This window comes from Equus caballus, chromosome 8 (genome assembly GCF_041296265.1).
Source record: "Equus caballus isolate H_3958 breed thoroughbred chromosome 8, TB-T2T, whole genome shotgun sequence".
NCBI lineage: Eukaryota > Metazoa > Chordata > Mammalia > Perissodactyla > Equidae > Equus > Equus caballus.
This window is the reverse complement of record NC_091691.1, coordinates 45,635,891-45,656,719: the sequence shown is the minus strand read 5'-3', so window position 1 is coordinate 45,656,719 and position 20,829 is coordinate 45,635,891. Positions and strand designations below refer to the sequence as shown.

General features: G+C 38.4%; 2 protein-coding genes across 11 annotated transcripts in view; both read left to right on the top strand.

Moving 5' to 3' along the window:
- Positions 1 to 6,733, top strand: part of SEH1L (SEH1 like nucleoporin) — a 28,798-nt gene extending 22,065 nt beyond the window's left edge. Inside the window, exons 6-9 of one of the 2 annotated variants that reach the window (XM_023647482.2) lie at positions 695 to 835; positions 1,574 to 1,731; positions 3,084 to 3,234; positions 4,299 to 6,733. In XM_023647482.2, the coding sequence (XP_023503250.1) occupies positions 695 to 835; positions 1,574 to 1,731; positions 3,084 to 3,234; positions 4,299 to 4,311 (463 nt within the window). In that variant the 3' untranslated portion in view covers positions 4,312 to 6,733. The remainder of the gene's footprint in view (positions 1 to 694; positions 836 to 1,573; positions 1,732 to 3,083; positions 3,235 to 4,298) is intronic. The other variant, XM_023647481.2, reaches the window with a different exon arrangement.
- Positions 6,734 to 9,967: 3,234 nt separating this feature from the next.
- CEP192 (centrosomal protein 192) overlaps positions 9,968 to 20,829 on the top strand; it is a 114,769-nt gene continuing 103,907 nt past the window's right edge. For 8 of the 9 annotated variants that reach the window (XR_011420930.1, XR_011420929.1, XR_011420928.1 and 5 more), the window contains exons 1-3: positions 9,968 to 10,136; positions 17,509 to 17,676; positions 18,383 to 18,508. Coding sequence is in view for 4 of the 9 variants with exons in the window: in XM_023647476.2 (XP_023503244.2) it covers positions 17,513 to 17,676; positions 18,383 to 18,508 (290 nt within the window). In the remaining 5 variants the exon portion in view is untranslated. The remainder of the gene's footprint in view (positions 10,137 to 17,508; positions 17,677 to 18,382; positions 18,509 to 20,829) is intronic. The other variant, XM_070220657.1, reaches the window with a different exon arrangement.

The window sequence follows — 20,829 nt, the reverse complement described above, 5'->3', positions numbered from 1 at the left end:
GGGGAGCCCAACAAACAGGTTTTTCTAAGTTCCTTCCTTTCTACCACCTAGTTCATGTTATGCTAAGGTGATAGTTCCCTTCCTGAGACAGGTGTTTTTTTTTAGTCTGAATTCTTTTAGGCAGTTAAGGGGGAGATAACAAGAAAAACTTTCTAAATATTTTGTTTCTTAAAAATAAGCAGCCTAGGGGCCGGCCTGGTGGCACAGCGCTTAAGTGTGCACGTTCTGCTCTGGCGGCCTGGGGTTTGCCTGTTCGGATCCCGGGTGCGGACATGGCATCTCTTGGCACGCCATGCTGTGGTAGGCATCCCACATATAAAGTAGAGGAAGATGGGCATGGATGTTAGCTAAGGGCCAGTCTTCCTCAGCAAAAAGAGGAGTATTGGCAGCAGTTAGCTCAGGGCTAATCTTCCTCAAAAAAAAAAAAAAAAAAAAACAGCCTAAAATAATCTTCATGTTATAGAGACACATTTTGGGGTGGCTGGTTTTGTTCCCCTTTGGTACACTCGATCCTGTTCACACAACCGTGATATCATCTAATGACACATTGCTCAGAAGGTATCCCTGTCATTTAGTGACACATGACTATATTTCATTGTGAGCAATATGAAAAAAATTGAGGTACCTCGACATGTGGCTTTAAAAAAATTTTATTTCTGAAATTTTTAATGTAAATTGTTTGTTTTTTCATTAGGAAATATGCAAAAGCTGAAACCCTCATGACAGTCACAGATCCTGTCCATGATATTTCATTTGCTCCGAACTTGGGAAGATCTTTCCATATTCTAGCTATAGCAACTAAAGATGTGAGAATTTTTACTTTAAAGCCTGTGAGGTGAGTTTTTGAAACACTTACTAATTTGCAAGTGCTCTTAACTCTTGATTATTGTCGTTTATGGAGGAGAGAGTAGAGGCAACTGTGATCTGAAGAGTGGATACTGTAATGAACATTTTACCTAGAAATATATGACTTTGGGGGATCGAGGATGAGTGGAGAGGAGATGTATATTTTCTTAATTGTGTTTTAGTTAGACTCATACTAGTAACAGTTGGATCCTCTGAATATAATTGGTATTCCATAAATGTTTGAATGAATAAGAGATGGCAGTCTACTTTGGGAAAATTGTTAGCATAGGAACATTCTTGAGTAACCAATTTAGCTTTAATTTTGAATTATGAGTTTCAGTTCTTTTTCTTTCCTTTTTTCCTTCTTCTCTCCTCCTATTCTTCTCTTCTTACTGTTTTCCTTTCAAAATTAATTATCATCATCTCTTTTATTCCTCTACCATGTTTTGGGGAATAAAGTTCTCTTTTGTTGTTTCTTTCTTCTATGAAACAGTTAGTGAATATCATTTATGTAGTAAGATCATGCCAGGTCCTGGGGAGTCAAATGAAAGTGACATGGTCCAGCTCTCAATGAGCTAATGGGGGTTTGAGGATGGCATAGATGTGTCCATTATTATAAAATAATATTGTAAAATAAATTATAAAATAAGTAAATATATTTATTTATTAAAACTTTCCTCAGAATTCCTTAGGAAAATTTTTTTATTAACATTTTTTTTATTAACAGGAAAGAACTTTCTTCCTCTGGTGGGCCAACAAAATTTGAAATCCACATAGTGGCTCAGTTTGATAATCATAACTCTCAGGTCTGGCGAGTGAGTTGGAATATAACAGGAACAGTGTTAGCATCTTCAGGAGATGATGGCTGTGTAAGACTGTGGAAAGGTAAGATTTCACTGAAGGAATTGATGCTTTATGTTGCCACTTTAGAATTTTCACTTAGAAGTGTAAACTCTGAAATATTTTGAAAAAAATTATCTTTCTACAGTTACTTTTAATTAATATCTCACGTTAATTTTTATTTTGCACCATCATCAGTTTACTTAGCTCATAGCAGTTAATGACTAATTGAATTGTTTTTTAAGTTTCCATGTGGAACAGAGCCACTTTTAAAAGTAAAATTAATTTGTTAACAGAATATGCAGTATTTCCAATAAAAATACAGCGTTTGCTATATGTGTAACTTGTGTGAGTGCTCTGCAGACTCAAGACAGGACTACAGTCGTCTCTTATTAAATAACTGCTTTAGCCAACCAGCCATTAGTAAGAGAAAATCCATTATCTTCCCCACTTCTCTACAACTCCCAAAAGTCCAAGAATCTTGGGGCCGTTGATTCTGAAAGTTTGTTGCAAATGCCACGCTGAGCTCTGCTCACTCTGGTCAGTCGACACTGACTGTGGTTGCTGTATGTGGTCTTTACTTTTCCAGGATGTTTGTCCACTGGGCAGAGGTATCCTTGGTCCGTGCACCACTCTAGGGGATGGCGTCCCATACTTAGGATCCAAAATTATAGTTTAGTTTATTTAGCCAGAGCACTATTGTTTCCCAAAATGCAGGTTAGCAAATCTCTCATGGTCCGTTTGAGGCTGTGGTAGAACCAGCCTATAACTTACTTTTGTCATTGTAATTTTGCTGCCCTTTCCTACCTCTGGGCTTTGGTCAGGACCACCCACCTCCAGCTCAGTAGGCTCCCCTAACTTGGGTTTCCTGGGCTCAGTGTCTTCAGTGACCAATTTTGCATTTAAAGATTTAGGCCATGTTGAATAAACCACTCAAACCCCAGAGATTTTGTTACCTACATCCATCTCTGAGGACATTAGGTACCCACATGACTTTTACTTGGATAACCATGAAGGCAACTCTAGTACCCTACATATACATGTAATTGAAATTCATTGTAATGAAGACAAAGAATTTATTTTGATATTAACTTCAAAATGTGATAATATGGTAGCTTAGAGAATTATCTCTGTTAATATTTATCTTTTAAAGAAGGGAAGTGGGTGATGAAAGCTTTATGTTTTTTAGATTAGTAGTTCTTTCAAAACTTTAAAAAAATTGTTAAAATTGAGATATATGTATTTCATTTAAAAAATGTCTTTAACATTTATCCTGAGAGAAATGTAGCCCATAGATCTCTCCCATTGCTTTAATTGGTTTAAGGACGTGAACACAGATTTGTGCCCTTGAGCATGGATATTAATCATGTTAATGTATTTGACCATTTTCCTTTCAGCTAATTATATGGACAATTGGAAGTGTACTGGTATTTTGAAAGGTAATGGGAGCCCTGTCAATGGGAGTTCTCAGCAGGGAAACTCAAATCCTTCCCTAGGTTCAAATATCCCAAATCTTCAAAATTCATTAAATGGATCTTCTGTTGGCAGGTAGGCTGTTTTGTGGGAAAACTAGAAATTGTCTTCTTTTTAAATCATTCTGGTAGTCATAACTAATGGTGTGTTAGTTTATGGATTTTAAGATTGAAGAAATTCACACTTAATTATGACGAGTTTAAAAATTCACTTTTGTTAGCTCTGTGTTTGGCTTACTTGATTATAATATTTATAGGCACGTTGTGAGGCCATTTAACAAACTAAATTATATTCTGAAATTTATGGTCTATCAGAAATGTTTATAACTTTATTTTACTTTGCTTCTGCAGTAATGAGATGGAGAGGAAATATGGGATAATGTAATGCTAAGGATGTTAGTCCTAGATGAGCATCAGTGTGTTGTTAGTGCTGGTAGTGTAGCCTTTGAGTCAGGTCAAACTGAAATTTTAAGTAAAATAAAATACATTAACTAACGCTTTGTAGAAGAAGGTGAGTTAAGTGTGTGTGTTTAAAACTTTAATGGAGATTTTAAGAGGAAATGGTAAATTCTGAGTTCGTGATTTTTAGAATTTTTAACATATTAGATTATCTTAATAAAGAATGTTTGATGTGATCTAAAGAGTCATCCTCTTGTTTTCATATTCAAATTTCAAATATGTGAATTTGTAAAATAAAATTATTTTAATATGCCTTTGTGAATAATTCGGCATGATTCAGGAAACTTCAAAGCACAGCCTTAACAAACTGTCCTGTGGTTATCCTGTTGTCATCTTAAGTAAAAGAAGAAAATTGTATTTAAAATTTCTTAAACTATTTTTATATTGTTAATATTTTTATAAAGAAGTCCTGGTATTTGATTTTGAGGTTTTCAGTATTTGCATCAACAATTTCAGGCTACTATAGAAGATATCCGATTATAAAGATGATTTCATGAAGCAAAAGCTACTACTGTTAATTAAAAAAAAAAAAAATCTGGTTTTTGGTTGCTATCTGTACTACATATTCTTTTTTGGAAAGAGCTTTGAAGTTTTGATCTGTATTCTTATTGTTCCGATAACCGTGTGTGTTAGATCTGTGATGCATTTTCCCTTCTCCATTTGTATTATGTCCTTTAACAGAAAGCACAGCTGAGTACCAGCTAACTGGAGTAACTTTGCTGTTTTGCTGCTTGTTGCATGCACACAGGAATGGAAAGCGAGCTCCTTTTCCCCTTCCCCAGCGCCGTTTGACCTCTCCCAAGATACACCAGCAGCCTGCTTACTACTAAACGCAATCCAAAAGGCCTTTAAAAATACAGTGTATATCATTTTTTTTTGTACTAGCCAGTTTATTGACACTATTTGAAACTTTTGAAATATAAATGGAGAGGAATTTTGTTGAGACATTGTCACCAAAACAATTTTTTGAAAGTTCCTGAAACTAACATGGGTTTTAAAATTAAAGGGATTGTTACCATCCTTACAAGTAGTTGGGAGGAGGGAAATTATCACTTTATTCCATTTGGAGAGTATAGGCTTATTTCATTTGTTTTTTAAAACAAGAAGCTACAATGATGAATTTTTGTAATTTTAATTTGAAGATTAACTATTTTTCATAAAGATTGTTTTGAGTGCTAATTTGTTTACCTTTTGTAGAATTGGTTTATACATGATATTATTCAGTACAACTGTCATTTCTTTGTAATATTAAAAAATATTAGTAAAGGAGTGAGAGAAGTAGTAATAAAATGAAAGTAATTTGACTGTACAATTTGTAGCTAAAGTAAACTTTTGGTATTGCTTCATTTATAATTTGGTAGTAAAATGAAAACACCTTTGTAAGTTTTCAATTCATATTCACTAAGAGATAAACATTTCTAATATATGCTGTGTATTATTATGGTGTGATTCCATGGCTGAAAGTTTCCTTCAAGTAAAAATTTGGATACATACATAAGAGAAGCAGTTAAAATTTTGCTAAAATTGTGCATGCACATTAACCTCCACATTCCATGTCCCAGGATTTTCTTAATTTAGTTGGCTGCTTCATTTAGTTCATATCCTCTAGAACTCTGACCTTGATTACAAAGCTGTAAATCTTTGTTTGCTAAAATGCATAAGTGTTACGGGTAAGTTATAAAATGGCAGAAGAATAACAATAGGACATATTATTTGAGCCCTTTTACTTATTAAAATTTTGTACTATTCTAAGGTTTTTGCAGAAAAACAGCTTAGTATATTCAAGGATTGTATTTCTTTGAAAGTATGTTGCAATAGCTGACCATACTGTGTGAAAATATTTGAATTGGTTCTCAGTATCATGTACACACTAAAAAACTGTGTGCCTGCTGCTACTACAAATGAATCATTGCTTAAAATAAAGAAAAAAACTTGTTAGATTTGTAAATTTACAGGATAGCATCAAATATGTTTCTGAGAGATTAGAAAATGTTTTAAATTATAAAATTAATGTCTTGTTTTATAACATTTATATTGATAATTTTTTTAACATTTTAAGTTTAACAGATTGTATTTCTTTCAAGTTTCCACACTTGCTTAAGCAAGCTTGATTTGAGTAAGGGTCTTGATTTTTGCTATTATGTTCTATTAGTTTTGGCATGAATATACTAAAGCTTTTTTTTCCAGCATGTGGTTTCTCCTCTTTGGTTCTCTTTGTATTTACTACTTTTCTCTTTTTCTTCTGTTTTTTCTTTTTTTTTTTTTTTCTGTTGTTTTGTTTTGTTTTGGTGTTTTGTTCCTGTCTTCATTGTTTCAGGTATTTCTTTCCCCCTCTGGATTCCCCACGGGCTGGATCGAGATGGTCCAGTTATGCCCAGCTCCTTCCTCCTCCTCCTCCTCCTCTGGTAGAGCACTCTTGCGATGCTGACACTGCCAACCTCCAGTATCCTCACCCTCGCAGACGATCTCTCTCTCGGCCTCTTAATCCCTTACCTGAGAATGAAGGGGTTTAAAACACTGATTTAACACTTAAAGGCCTTATTCAAGTGCTTGTAAATGCTTTCATTCCTGGCTGCTTTTTGTTTTTCTTCATTTTCTTTCAGAAGATTTTTCTAATTTAGGGTTTGTCTTGCATGTGTTACAACCAGAACACAGTGTTTGGAACCTAAATGTGTTTGTGCTTCTCCATCAAAGGAACATTTACTGCATTGGTCCGATAACCTTTGATGAAATGAGATGCGTACAAAGTAATGTTAACTGTGATATACACAGTAGCTGACTTCAAAGTGCCTGTTCTGTAAATTTTATTTTGAACTGTTATCTTGGTGTTAAGTTTCTTATGGTTTGTCATATTGGTTAATATGAAAGCATATCATTAAAAGGTTCACTTTGCCTTTGAGATATTAAGAAATGTGTTTTAATTTTACAGGCTAATGTTACAACTGACTAGTTTGTAAAATAAATCATTCCTGTGTATAAAGCAGCAAAATATAATGTGGACTGTTTGGTCTTTTTTTTTAAAAAAGAAAATTGCCGTTCACTACTTGGAATTACTGTTTAAAGCTTTTGTAATTATTCTCCAAGTAGATTATTTAATAAAATATATTTTAAAGATATGAATCTGTTGCTTTATAAGAATAGAATATATTCTCTTTGATAGTTGGTAAAGCTTATATCTCCTTAAAATACCATGTTACTAAAAAACAAAAATAAAAAAAAGGGGGGGCTAAGCATGACATTTATTTAAAAGGTAGAAAGTCAGTATGTAGACTGACATCTAGAACTGACACATGTTGACTTTCAATCTAAATAGATGACATTAGACTGTTTTCTAAAATGATACTTTTAAAATTTGAAATTAGAATATACTTGACAGTAATTATGGTAAAATGATTAAAACTGTGGGGTAGTAATAGTCTTTTTAGTTCAGTTTTCTCAGGATTTGTCAAGGATTTCACTTCCTTCAGAGCTAGAGAGAGATGTAATTTGAACAGCATTTTATGTGTCTATCAGTTAATCACATATAAATGATATAATTGTCTATAATTTATAAGCTAATTTTCAAAGACACCTTTCCTACGAATAGTGTCATACCCCTAGAGCTTATTAACATGCAAAGGATAAAGAACTGATAAGATACATTGTGTTAATTTTAATTTAAGGAACATTTTGAGTTTTGTTGCATATAATCACTAAAATGTTTTGTTTGTAAAGTTAGCATTTTAGCATTCCAATGTAAGAAAAAAAATCCTAAAAAATCCTTTCCAAATAATTCTTAAAGGTCTTCCTTCTGTTAAGGGACTTGTTTTAGACTTGTAGGCTTTTTTAGGTTCAAAGCAAGAAGTCTAACTTAAGGCAGACTCTAGCTCAGAATTAAGAATTCATGTCTTTGAGATTTCAATCATAGAGTTGCCTGGGGTTAGATTGGGATAATGAATTGGAACAGATTCTCACTCCAAATTACTGAATATGGAGCATCTTCTATGTCCAAGATACTGTGCTAAACACTCTGAAATATGTAAAAAATAGGTAGTCTGCATACAAACTCATTCTAGTGAGAGAAGGCATCGTCAGAATTTACAAAAGGTAATGATGATTCAGCTTCATAATAAAGGTTGAAACAGTATAGTAGTATAAAACATTTATTTGAGCTGGCAGGATTTGGAAGGGATGTGGGATTTCTGCAGGTGAAGTAGTAGAAGCAGAGGAGGGTAGGAATTCCAGGGTGATGGCCCAGATGTAAAAGGACAGGGACGTGTTCAGGCAACAAGATGTAAGTAGTAGTCTGATGAAAGGTTCATTTGGGGAGCTAGAGAGATGGGAGGTTAATCTGCAATCATACTTTGTGGTCACATTGTAGAAGGCTAATTCCCTGGGAGGCACCCCCGGCCATGGGGCTTCTGCAACCTCTACTCAATATCTAAGGAGGTTTGGATTTCACTGGGAGTTCTATTTCTACTTTTCAGTTAGAAGGTAAGGTTAGATAATAGCTAATATTTCTTGAGTACTCTCATGTGCCAGTGTTGTTCTAGGCACTTTTATGTGAGTTAACTGATTTAATCCTCACAAGAAACCTCTGAGGCTGGTGCTCTGATTAACTCCATTTTACAGATGGGGAAACTGGCAGGTTAAAGCTATTTGCCCAAGGCTATACAGCTAGGAAGTCAGAGAGCCAGGATTGAGATCTAGGCAGTCTGGCATCAGAGGCTTTCCTGCCTGCAGATACTTTGGATTATAGACCCCTGTCACTAGAGAGTCCTACCAGGTTATTGAGCATTGTGGGGAGAGCTTTGCTCACTTGATTTTTATGGAGGAAGGACATTTATTGAGTTGGGTACCAGGGATACAAGGTGAATGACGGTCTGGAATATACAGACATTCCAGCACTTCACCTCCAATGTATGGCCATGGTGTAAATAAAGGAGTTAAGATACTTTGTGAAACAAGGGTGGGTCATTACACTCAAATAGCATACTTTCAGCTCTAGAGCTAAGCATTTGGTTTATTTTTCAGGATTCAGAAACTTGAGATTTTGTCCACTTTCTCTGTTCATTGAGTGTGGACAAAGGTAGTTCAGGGGTAATTAGGCTTTGCGACTGCCGAAAGGCTGGACGGTTTCAAGAAGAGATGTCAAGAGAACTGCAGAGACATCACTGAGTTTGACAGGAGGCCAGCCTGATAGATGAAAGCGAGTGTTAAAGTGGTGCTCAGGACCAAGCCAGATGACGTGCAATGAGTGATAAGGTGTGCAAGTGGAGACATGGAAGGAGAGAGAGAATGGTCTTAGGTGATAAAACAGAAACAAGGAAGGTTTCGAGTTTTGGGTTTTTTCCTTCCTTTTTTGGATAGATGCGGCCCTTTTCAAGGCAGAGAGAAAGGAACCAGGGGAGAGGGTATCCAGAATTGATAGGCAATATTGTACAGGTAGAAAGGAAAGTGATCAGAGAGATGTCTCTCACTCCTCTCTTCCCCATGCTAAAATTAGGAGTAGGGACTGTTCAACTCAACTTTGTGTTTTTCCTTTTCTCTGCTCCCAAGTGTGTTGCACATCTTAAACATTCAATAACTGTTGGATGGATGAAGTTCAGAAGTTAGCTTTGGAAAAGAGACTCTCCCTCTGAGACTGTATGAAAGAAATTTTGAGATAAAGGAAAGCAGAAGGTGTGAAATTGAATCATCTCTATGGTTTCAGTAAAGTAGTAGTTAAGGGCTTGTGCTGAGCAGACGTCGGTGATGGGGTTTGTGGCCTAAAGAGGATGGGGAAACGAGGGAAAGTAATTAGGGGTGAATTGTGTCATCTCCTCAGCCATTTCCACCCGAGACCAACCTTACTCTGTCACAGAGGCCATTAGGTGTAGCGAACTATCCTGAATTGGATTTCGAGGAATGATTTCCTAATTGAAGCTTATTAGCAGTGTGTAACATAAGGCAAGTGACACATTTCAGTGTCTAACAAATGGTGACAGAAAAGACCTGCACTTAGGAAAGGACAAAAAGGTGGTAACAATAATAAACTCAGGGTAGTATCAGGTTATTTGGTCACGGGAAATATTTGTATGTAAGGTGAGTGACAGTGCTTTGGGGTCTTCCAACTAAGTTAGATAAGCGTTAGTTTCAATTTGGCCCAGGCCTTGTAGCCTTGGAGGCGGCGCTTTCAGTTCACCTTAATAGCGGGAAGGCCTTCCGCCGGGCATCAAGCATTGCTCAAGTGCGGCTCAGGATCTGCACAGCGCGGCTTCCTCGCTTCAAATCCAGGGATGCGCAGTCCTCGCCCAATCATCGGGTTCCGCTCGCCCCGTCCCTTCGCTCTGTCCAATCCAAAGCCGACTCTGAGTCCCCGCCCCTCGGCTGGTGCCGCGAACAGACGTAAACCCGAGGGGCGTGCGGTACGGCCGATCCGTGCGGCTACCGACGCTGGGGGGCATGCGCACGCGCGTTTGCAGCTCTGCCGAGACGCCTTTGCACCCTGCAGACGTTCTGCCCGCCTCTCGGCTTCTGCAGTTAGGGGTCGTGGCCTCGGTGAGAAGGGTCTTCCCTCTCTTGACGTGCGGTTCGGGAGGAGGCAGGCGAATCCACTTTTGGCCAGCCTTTCGGCTGCCAGGCTGGCGGGGCAGTGACGGTTGGGCCAGGAGCTGGCTTTGGGGCACAGGCTCCGGGCCTGGGGCTGCGGGGGGCTGGCCTGAGTCGGGCCGCTCCGCTCCGTCCACCCCTTCGCACCCAGCCCGACTGCCACGCTCATTGAGTTTAATTGGACGCTTCTATGTCTGAGGCTCTTGGGCAAGCTTGAGAGATGGGTTTTGAAAGATGCGTGTTTTGATTTTCGGGGATGACATCCTTGTCCGTCCATGTCCGTGCCCCCCCGCCCGCGGTTGCTTCCAACTCTTGAGGAACAAACGCGTTGTGCTTTGCTCTGGAGTTTTCTTTTGCAGAGTGGTCTGTTGACCTGCCGTGTTTGCCTCTTACGTAGCATCACCGGTTCTGTTTCTCATTTTTGTCTAAAACTTTGACCCTGGAAATAGTATCATTGTTAACTAAATACCAAGGGGTCTGCCCGGATCGTTCGGTTATTGACTTTTGGTTTCTGCTAGGCCGCGTTAACATTCGCTTTACTACATTCCTTGCATCTGATTTCTTTATGAAAAAAACTTGAAATGAGACAGTGTTTAATATCGTTCTGTTTATGGTAAGCTTTTAAAAGTAATGTACGAAATGCCTACCTAATTCTAAAGTGTATCTTAAAATGCCAATAGTAGCTGATGAGTGTTGGGAAAGTTTGACTGTGTTTTTTCCCCACAGTTTATACTTGTAAGTGTGTTTAATTGTACATGCAGACCTCCAGTTAACGACTGGAGTAAGTGATATTTTACGTATCCAGAAATGTAATTAGAACAGTTAAGTATTAGTAACCTCAAATGGGAAATTTGAGGTTACTAATTTAAGGAAATAGCAAGGGAAATCCCAAAGATGGTTACTTAATTCAAATATATTTAAAGGAAAAATAATAGGAAGTTCGAGAATTTTCCCTTCTGGGAAAGCTTTAGGAGTATGGTATGTCTATGGATGGTTTAGAACAAGTGTAATCTTTTCTGGAAACAAGGGAGCCTAGGTATTAGATTACATCCTGTGGAATCTTGCACTGGGTTGTGTTACTATTGCACCTGTGACAAAGCTCGATCCAAGCACTTAACGCTATGTCTCATAATTGGTAGTTATTGTCAGCTCCCTGAGGGTTTTTGTATTCTTGGTGCAGGGAGAGTGTCTTTCCTGATTTGTGTTTGATAAAGATTGTTGCCAGAATGAACCTTACTTAATATTTGAATTTTCTTGGATTTGACTCCTTCTAAGTAGGGATAACTCTTAAAGAGTTCAGTATATATTTTAATGTGGTTTGTATATTTGTAAATGAATGAATAACTTAGTAATTACAGGAGTAGACACTGGGGGACTAATGCAGTAGTTCAGATTAAAACGTGATGGGCAGCACGTGCTGGGAATATAGAAGTGGATCTCAGCTCCAGAAATACATTTGCATTTAGAAGCATTAGAATTTGGGAAGAGGACGGGTGTATTTTGAACATGCTTCGAAGAAGAAGGATCAGAATGGTTCCAGGTGTCTGGCTTGTATAGCAAGAGAATAAGGATTTGAGTTTGAGATAGATGTACACTGCATGACATAAGATCTGAGGTCAGAATCCTGGGTATCCCTAATATGTAAGGAGCAGATAGAAGAAGGGGATGTCAAGTGAGGTATAGAAGTAGTAATTTTGGATTCTTCTAAGACACTTGGCTGTGAAAGGAAGGTGAGAAAGTGGTGGCAGGAAGTGCAAATGAAGGATGGGAACAGGTTTTCCACCTCCTCCAACCTAACGGGAGAGTTTTGAACATGTATATAGAAATTAAGAAGAGGAAATAGAAATATCGAAGAGAGGAAAATACTGGGGCATGTCTGAGAGGAGGGTGCTTACATGATGATTGGTGATGAATTTGCTGTGTATTGACATAGTTAGAACACATTCAGTCATTCAGCAAATTTATCAAGGGTCTGCTCTGCATGGCATTGCTTTAGAAAAGAATTCGGTGGTAAAACAGGCTGAGTCCTTGCCCTCATGGAGCTTACATTCTGGTACAGTCATGTGCCACATAACGACATTTTGGTCAACAATGGACCACATATACGATGATGGTCCTGTAAGATTAGTACCATACAGCCTCATACCACATAGCCCATTTCTAGGAACATATTCCTGCCATTAAGTGACATGTGACTGTATGGGGAGGAAATAGTTAAAGAGGTGAATTATATAGCATGCCAGATGGTGGTCAGGACTACAGAAAAAAGAAATGGCAAGCAGATTGGAATGCCATGCTAGACTGTGTAGATTAATGAGGGAAGTATTGACCGGAAAGTGGACATTTGTACAAAGACAGGAAAGAAGTGAAGGAGCAAGATAAGAGTATATCTCGGGCATTGGTGTACTGGGCAGAGGTAGGAGCAAGGGCAAAGCTCTGAGGCAGGAGCTTTGTTACCCTACCAGGTTTGTTTTTGCCCACTGCCCAGAAAGCCAAACACCAAGATGACGAGATTACAGCAGAGAGAGGGTTTTAATCCAAGGCAGCCATGTGAGGAAGCAAGAGCGTGAGTCTCAAATCTGCTTCCCCGAAAATAGGGACTCAGGGATATTTATGGGGTAGGTGGCAAGGTGGTCTGAAGTGTGGAGATAGATGATTGGAGGTGAGGAGAGGTGAGGTAATTGCTGATCTGCACGAGTGTGGTCAGACTTCATGCCTCTTCATAGGATGTGTGCTCAGAAAATGGCAGCATTAGTGTGATCTGAGGGTGGAGTTTCTAGCCTCGATGTCGAAATGTCCCCTATTGGACATCAGCGCAGGCCCAGTTGATTAGTTGGTAGTCTCAACCGGCCTGGAGTGGACAGAGGGGTTCTAATTCCTGAAGAACAGCTCAAACACCCATTACCGCAGTGAGCCAGGCTCTAGGGAGATGATATCTATAGAAACCTAGTGGGAGTCAGAGATATTGCCTAAACAATGGGTGGGTTAAACAGCTAAAAGCTGTAATAAGTAATTGCAAAAAGGAAAAAAACCTTTAGTTCCTAGCTACTTAATCATCAATGGCTGACTGTTTGCCAGGTTCATTCCCTCTTGTTCTTTGGTATTCCTCATTCCTGAGTGATTTGGCACAACAACTGATCTAGCTACTTCCTGCTGAGTTGGGGCATAGATCTGGGTTAGAGGAATGAAACTGTTTAGCACTCATTTGGAAATATTCTCTTGTTCTTGGCTTCATGTTGACATTTTGTATTATTAGAATTTTGTACCTTGCTCAACAGTTTTGGAACAACATCTAAAGGCACATTTTATAATTAAGTATTGGACCAGAAGGATGAGAAGTATGGACTACCTGAATTTTAACAGTCCCTGAAAACTAGACCTAATCCTAGTGGGGTCTCCATCTGATCTCTAGGTGAGGGCAGACATCTGGTCTTAGTTCCTGGTAAGTCTTTTGTTTTACTGGATATGCATCAGAGACAGGAGCAGCAGCCTATACTCTGATCTTTCACTTGTCATTGATGATGGCTATTAACATAGACTCTCTGCCTGGGGGTCATCACATTCCTAAGGAACTCAAGAGAACAAAGTTATCAACTTATAGCATCTGGGAGGGGCCATAAAATCTACAGAGCATGTCTGGGTTAATTAGAGGTCCTTCAAAGTTACAATATGGTTTCTTTTCTACAATATGGCTTCCATTTTGTCAACCTTGTGTTAAGCTAGTATCAATTCCTCCTTTTGTTGTTCATCCTCAATCTTGAGGGCTATCCTGTTGATGAGGGGTGTAGGTTGTTCCATCTCATTGAACCAGTCTCTTAGTAAGACAGTGATGCAGGTGGGCTCCCAAAGTTAGGCATATATTGTGTAAACAAGTAACCAGGTATTTAATAAGTCTTTCTAGAGGGACAAAAAGAAAAACAAGATTCATGGTGGGAGCAAATTATAAACCAGCAAATTATAAACCTTTCTGAGCCCAGGCAGCAGCCAGTCAAAAAGATTTCTAGGTGTCAGAGTTGAAGCGTCTTTTGCAGTTTGAAATGTCTCTGATGACGTCCTCTGGTGTTCAGGTATCTTATACAGCAACAGACACAAAATCTCTCAAGTTTATATCAAGTAGTCCAGCTTTAGTTTGCAAGGCTTTAGGAAAAAGGGCAGGTTCCATTCTCAATGATTCCAAGTGAAAATGATGGGAAAAAATTGAAAACATTAGTTTGGAGATTTGTAGCCAGATATTTCAAGAGAGTAGAAGAATTCAGGATCCAGTCCAGTTGACAGATAGAGAAGAAAAACCTCAAAGACAATTATCAGAACTAGAACCTAATATCCATGAATGTGTACTATAGTTTTTATTGAAACGTAATTTTTCTCTCTAAAATCACCCTCATTTTTATAAAAGATAGCCAAATTAAGACTAACCTGTTTGCAAAATAAGTTTAATTTCAATAAACTTGGCCCAATTATTTACATAAGTACAGCAAGAATAGCCATTGATCATAGAGGTTCTTTTAAATCCACACTGCTGGAACTTTTTACAAGGAATCTTAGATTGAACTTTAAAGGCTTCTTGAGGCCAGGAAAACCAAATCAAAGACTTGTCATCAGATTTTGGCTGCAATACCTACAGAGTTGGGTGGATTCTTCTCTTCTTGAGGTCTGCTAAGGACTGACTTTTACTCTGAATGAGACAGGAAACCAGTGGAGGGTTTTGAGCTTAGTGACAGTAGTTGACTTGTTTTACAGGGGTAACTTTAATGTGTGGAGAATGGGCTAGGAGAAGAGTGGAGGCATGGAGACAGTCAGCAGGCTGTTGCAGTGAGTAGCCAGGCAGGAGATGGTGGTGGCTTGACCAGGGTGGTAGGAGTGGAAGAGTGAGAAATGGTAGGTTCTGGTTATGTTGTTACAGTATAACCATTGGGATTTGCTTAGGAATTGCACGTAGAATATGTGTGTGTGTGTGTGTGTGTGTGTGTGTGTGTGTGTATGTGAGAGAGAGAGAGAGAGAGGGAGAGAGGAGTCAGTAATGATTAAAGTTTTTGGTCTCAGCAACTAGAGGATGGAGTTGTCATTTTCTCTGTGGGGAAGACCAGAGAACAGGCTTTTCTTGAGATGGTTGGAATGAGATGGAATCAAGATTCAGGTTTTAGATGCCTATTACATATTTAAGTGAAAATACCAAATAGACAGTTGAACATCTGAGGTTCAGGGCAGAGGCCAATGCTGGAGATAGAAATTTCCTGTGGTATTTAAAGCTTTGAAACTGAGGGCAATCACCCAGAGAGGGTGGGTAGATGGAAGACATCCAGGACCAAGCCCTGGAGCCTTCACTGTGTGGAGGTCCAGGAGATAAGGAGGGACCAGCCAAAGAGAAGGAAAAGAAGCAGCTGGTGAAGTTGGAGAACCCAGACAGCTATGTCTTGGAAACCAAGTGAAGAAAGTATTTCTATGAGGAAGGAGTGTGAATCCCATACTGTTAGGTTAAAGAAGATGAGGACTCAAAATTGACCGTGGCATTTTGGGGTTGGGCAACAAGGAGATCAGTGGTGGTGTTGCCAAGGGTTTTGGTGGGGTGGTGTGATGAAGACCAGCTTGGAGTGGGTTCAGGAGATGACAAGATTGGAAGTAGTGGCCAGTAGTGATTTCTTTTTGGAGGAGTATGTGGTAAAGTGAGTGTAGATAGGTAGACGTGGTGGCAGCTGCAGGGGGATAATAGGGTGTGAGATAGAGGAAGGCTTTTTAAAAGGTGGGAGAACTAACAGCATGCTGGTGGGAATGACTGCACAGAGAGAAAGTTGATGATGTTTTAGAGGAGGGACGGTTGCTAGAGTGATTGTCATTATGTTGATGAGAGGGGTTAGGATCAATTGCAAAGTGGAGAGGTGGGCTTCCTACAGGAGCATGGCTACTTCATAATCAAATAACCTTTTTAGATCTCTAGTGGTCTTAAAACTTTTTCTACTTTTATAGAGTAATTAAATTAGTCCATACTACCTAAAATCTTTACTTCAATGCGTTTGTCATTGACTTTAGTACAGTCCTTCATTGTCATCCATGGTACCACGTGTGGTAGCTCTTTGAATATCCTTCTAGGCTTTAAGCCCTCTCCCTTCCTCTGCTACTAGGCTGATGGGATCAATGCTTTCCTGGGCTACAGAATACAGTCCGGGCTTCCTAATACACTATTAAAGACTGTTAGGATCTGGGTCTATGGTTTCATTCACCATGTTGTTTTGTATGCCTGTTGCCAAAATACACTGGAGCACTTGCTTTTGCCACCACACACTTGGTACTTAGAGCAGATTTTGGAGTCAGACCTGGGTTCAAATCTTAATGATTGTACAACCTTAGGTAAATCTAGCTAATTTAGTCTCTGAGTTTGTTTCTTCATCTGTAAAATGGGGACAAATGAGTTACGGTAGTAGGTATGCAATAAATCTTAATTCTCCTCCCCCTTTGCTTATGTTTATTTGTTATCCTTTAAAGCTCCTTCATTTCATGCTTTGCCTATAAAAATTATGCTCATTCTTCAAGTTACAGGGCCAGTACTCTCATTTATTAAGACTTTCCTGATGTAATTTACTTATTTTCTTTACTGAATTCCACATAGCCCTTTCGTGATAAACACTCCGAAATGTTTTTGAGATTGAGTAACATCTCCTGAGTACTGTGGTCAGGGTCAGCTTGAACCAATGGCCAGTGTGGGCTGGAGGTTCTCTATCAGTAGTTCAGATTCTTTGCCAGTGTTTTCCAGACTTAGTCCTTTGTGTACCTCTTTTACCATTTTTGGCCTTGTCCCTGTGCCAAATATACTTAAAGTTTTTCTTTGAATGGACTCACTTTTTAAACCCTTTACTCGTCCTTAACAGTAGTCTCTGAAATCAGGGGCTAGATTTCGCTAGTTGTTTTTCCTATTCCATGTTAGAATGAGTACCCAACGGGTAAACTTTTAAGTACATCCTAAAATAATCTGTATAAACCATCAGTGTTGTGCCTTCTTTGCTTCTTTACTAGATAAGTTTGTAATTCATATCCCTTGCTACGGCAATCCAAGAGTAAATTAGGCTGTGTTGTATTTCATTATTATGTGAATTATAGGAAGATAGTTTGATGTTTATATTCTCACCTATAAAGTAGCAAAGTATTCTGAGAATTACTTTACCTCAGAATGCTTGCCAGTAGTATCCCCTCTTAGTGCTGTTCCCCTAAAATTATTTTTTTCTAAGATTTATCAGTTTTCTAAGATTTGTGAAACTTGTACTCTCTTAATCATTTGACAACATTTTATAGTAAGATTTGATTTATAAAAATACTTTTATTGTTGCAGTGAGATGGAAGATTTTCGAGGTATAACTGAAGAGTCATTTCCGAGCTTTCTCACCAATTCATTACTTGCTAATAGCGGGACTTTGGAAAATGTCACTCTTTCTTCAAATCTTGGCTTGCCTGTTGCTGTTTCCACACTTGCTAGAGATAAATGCAGCACTAATAACAGGTGAGAATTATTTGAACAAATCATATATTTTCTTTTAGGTCCATAAAGTCTGCAATATGCTGATACTTTTGTAAAATTTCTCAGGCAAGCTTGAGCTTTTGCTTTATCTAAGGGAGATGGCCATATACGTAAAATTTTTAGAAAAAATATTTAAAAACTTACCCTTTCCCTATTCCATTGCCTTATCAGTGGTGGGTAGGTGGGTGTGTGATTGAGCATCAGGGACCATTTGGTCTACTAAGTGTTTTTTCTGTCCATAGTGTTTTGGATTTGTATTAGGTCAGCCTTATTGGTGGCTGGCAATTTGAGTTGTGTCTCCAAATGTGGTGTGTACAGTTCACCCAGCCTGTGTGATGTGTAGTTTGCCCATGCTTAGATATCTCGCCACTTTTCTGTTCTCCTCCCAAGCTAACGTTTGATAAGGAACATCTTCTTTACTTTTGGAATGAAGGGGTTGGATTAACTCTGTAAAAACTCTTTTAGCTATTAGATTTCTGTGACTCGCTTGTTTAATACATGCACACGCCGTTGCTGATCAGTAGGTTTTCAGTCCTTTGCACGTAGGATCATGGTTTTGAACACTGGCGGCCCTATTTGTTTTTATCCCTGATGGTTGGTTTTACAATCACGCAGCGCTATGACATGGTGAATTTTAAATGTGCATAATTTAACTATTAACAACTAAAACAAAATTTTTTGTGTGTAGGTATTCTGATAACCAGGCATCTTATTTAGTAGAAGGGGGATTTTCTATTCCATCTGAGTCATCTCCCAGTAGCCAGTGTGAAGCTGAACCAAGAGAGAAGTTACAGCTTAGCTTCCAGGATGATGAGTAAGTTCCTACCTTTGTCTTGCTCTCACTGTGTTACAAGCAGGTCTCACCGTGTCTTATGAAAAATGAAAGTGTGATGGTGTCTTTGATGAATTCTAAGAATCTTTAAGAATTTTCTTTATATGATTTTAATCACAAACACTTTTAGTCTTTGAAAACACTTTTTCTGATTCTAAAAGTAATATATGCTCATTGAAAAAAGTAGAAAATACAGAGAATTATAAGGAATACAATAAAGGTCTATAATGCCACTAACTAGAGAATAGGTGTTGATTACATTTTTATTTATAATCTTCCAGACTCTTTTCTATGTGCATATATATAAAATTTTTTTTACAAAAATAGGATTAAACTGTACATACTGCTCATAACTTGTAAAAATTAATATATTGAGCTCACCTTTCAATTACAATTAAAAAAGATATGTGACATAATGTTATGGCTCTACCATATGAGGCATTTAGATTATTAGAATTTTGCTATTGTAAATTTAATGATCTTCTTTATTTATACATATATTTTGCATACCTACCAGATTATTTTATTAAGATAAATTCCTAGGATTCAAATTACTGAGTTACAAATATTTAATTTTGATGACCATTACAAATTACCACATTGCTGTTTAGAAGACTTGTGCCAGTTTACCCTTCCGCTAGAAGACGTACATGAGAATGCCTACTTCTCTGAGCCCTCCTCAACATTTGGTGGTATTATTTTTTATCTTTAATTTTAGAAGTAAAAAAACATTATACACACGTATAAATGCATAGAAGAAAGTCTGAAAGGCTATAAACCAAAATGTAAATTGTCTTTATCTCTTGATGGTGGTATTACAGATAGTCTTAAAGCTTTCTGTGTTTGAATTTGTAATTGACTATTTATGGGTTGAACATACTTAAATGTTTATTCGTTACTTATGTTTCTATTGTGAATTGTCTCTTGATAATATTTAGATGTAAGCACTTTCTATATCTTGAAGATGTTAACTCTTTGTATGTTCATTCGTTGAATGTGTATTTTTGACTGAGTGCCTACTGTGTGCCAGGTACTTCTCCAAGTGCTTAGGAAATACCAGTGAACAAAACAGATATTAAACAAGAAGACATTAAAATAAACCAACTTTATAGTAGATTAGAAGGGAAAAGTGCTAGAAAAAAATAGAACATGATGAGCAGGATTATCAGGAAGGCAGAAGCTAGTCAGTGTGGGTCTTATTGAGGAGGTGTAAGATATGAGCAGAGACTTGGAGGAGGGAGTTAGCCATGCGGGCATCAGGAGGAAGAGGTTTCAGGTAGAGGGTGCAACCAGCATAAAGGCACTAAGGTAGGGGCATACCCAGTATATTCAAAGAGCAGGAAGGAGGCTGGAATGGGGTGAGCCAGGACTTTGACTTTGAGTGAAAGGGGAACCCATCAGAGGGTTCCATTTGAGTTGTGTTTTGAAAGGCTCACTCTGGCTGCTGTATGGAAAACAAACTGTTGGGAGGCAAGACTGGAAGCAGGAAGGCCTTTTTGGAGGTTGGATTATCAAAGTGGTGAGGTAGATGGAGAAGAGAAGATTGCCAAGGCCTGATCTTCAGGGTGCTTCAACATTAGGAAGTTGGGAGAGGAGGAATAGCCATAGAGACTAAGGAATAGTGATCAGAGGTAGGAAGAAAACAGAGTGTCTTGGAAGCTATGTGAAGAAAATATATAAAAGAAGAGAGTGACCCAATTGTGTCAAATAAAATGAGGACTAAGAAGTGACCCTTGGAATTAGCAGAGGTTAGGTCATTGCTAACCCTGACAAGTGGTTTTGGTGGAAGTACGGGGAGGCACAGTTACACAGTAGAGTGAATTTAAGAGAGAATAGGAGGTTAGTATTGCAGACAGTGAGAGTAGATGACTCATGGAGTTTTGCTGCAAAAGAGTGCAGAAAAGTGGAGCTGTGATGGCTACTGGGTGTAGTGGGTCAAAAGAAGTTTTTCTCTTTTTTTTTGTAGTGGAAGAAGTTACTGCATGTTTGAATGGTAATAGCATGATCTCCTGGAAAGGGAAAATTTGATTATGTGGAAAGAGAAGGGAATTGCTGGAGCAAAGTCTTTGCGTAAATGAGAGAGGCTAGGATCTAACGTGCAGTGGAGAAAATGAGTTTAGAGGGGTAGGCCCATGGATAGTTCCTCTGTAGTAGGTGGGAGGGTGGACTGTGTGGGTATGTGTGGTAAGAATCTGTGGGAGTTGTCTTTTCAGTGCTTCAGGTTTCTCAGTGAAGTAGGAGGCTTGGCCATCAACTCAGTGAGGAGTTAATTTGAAAGAGAGATATAAAATAATCATATGGGA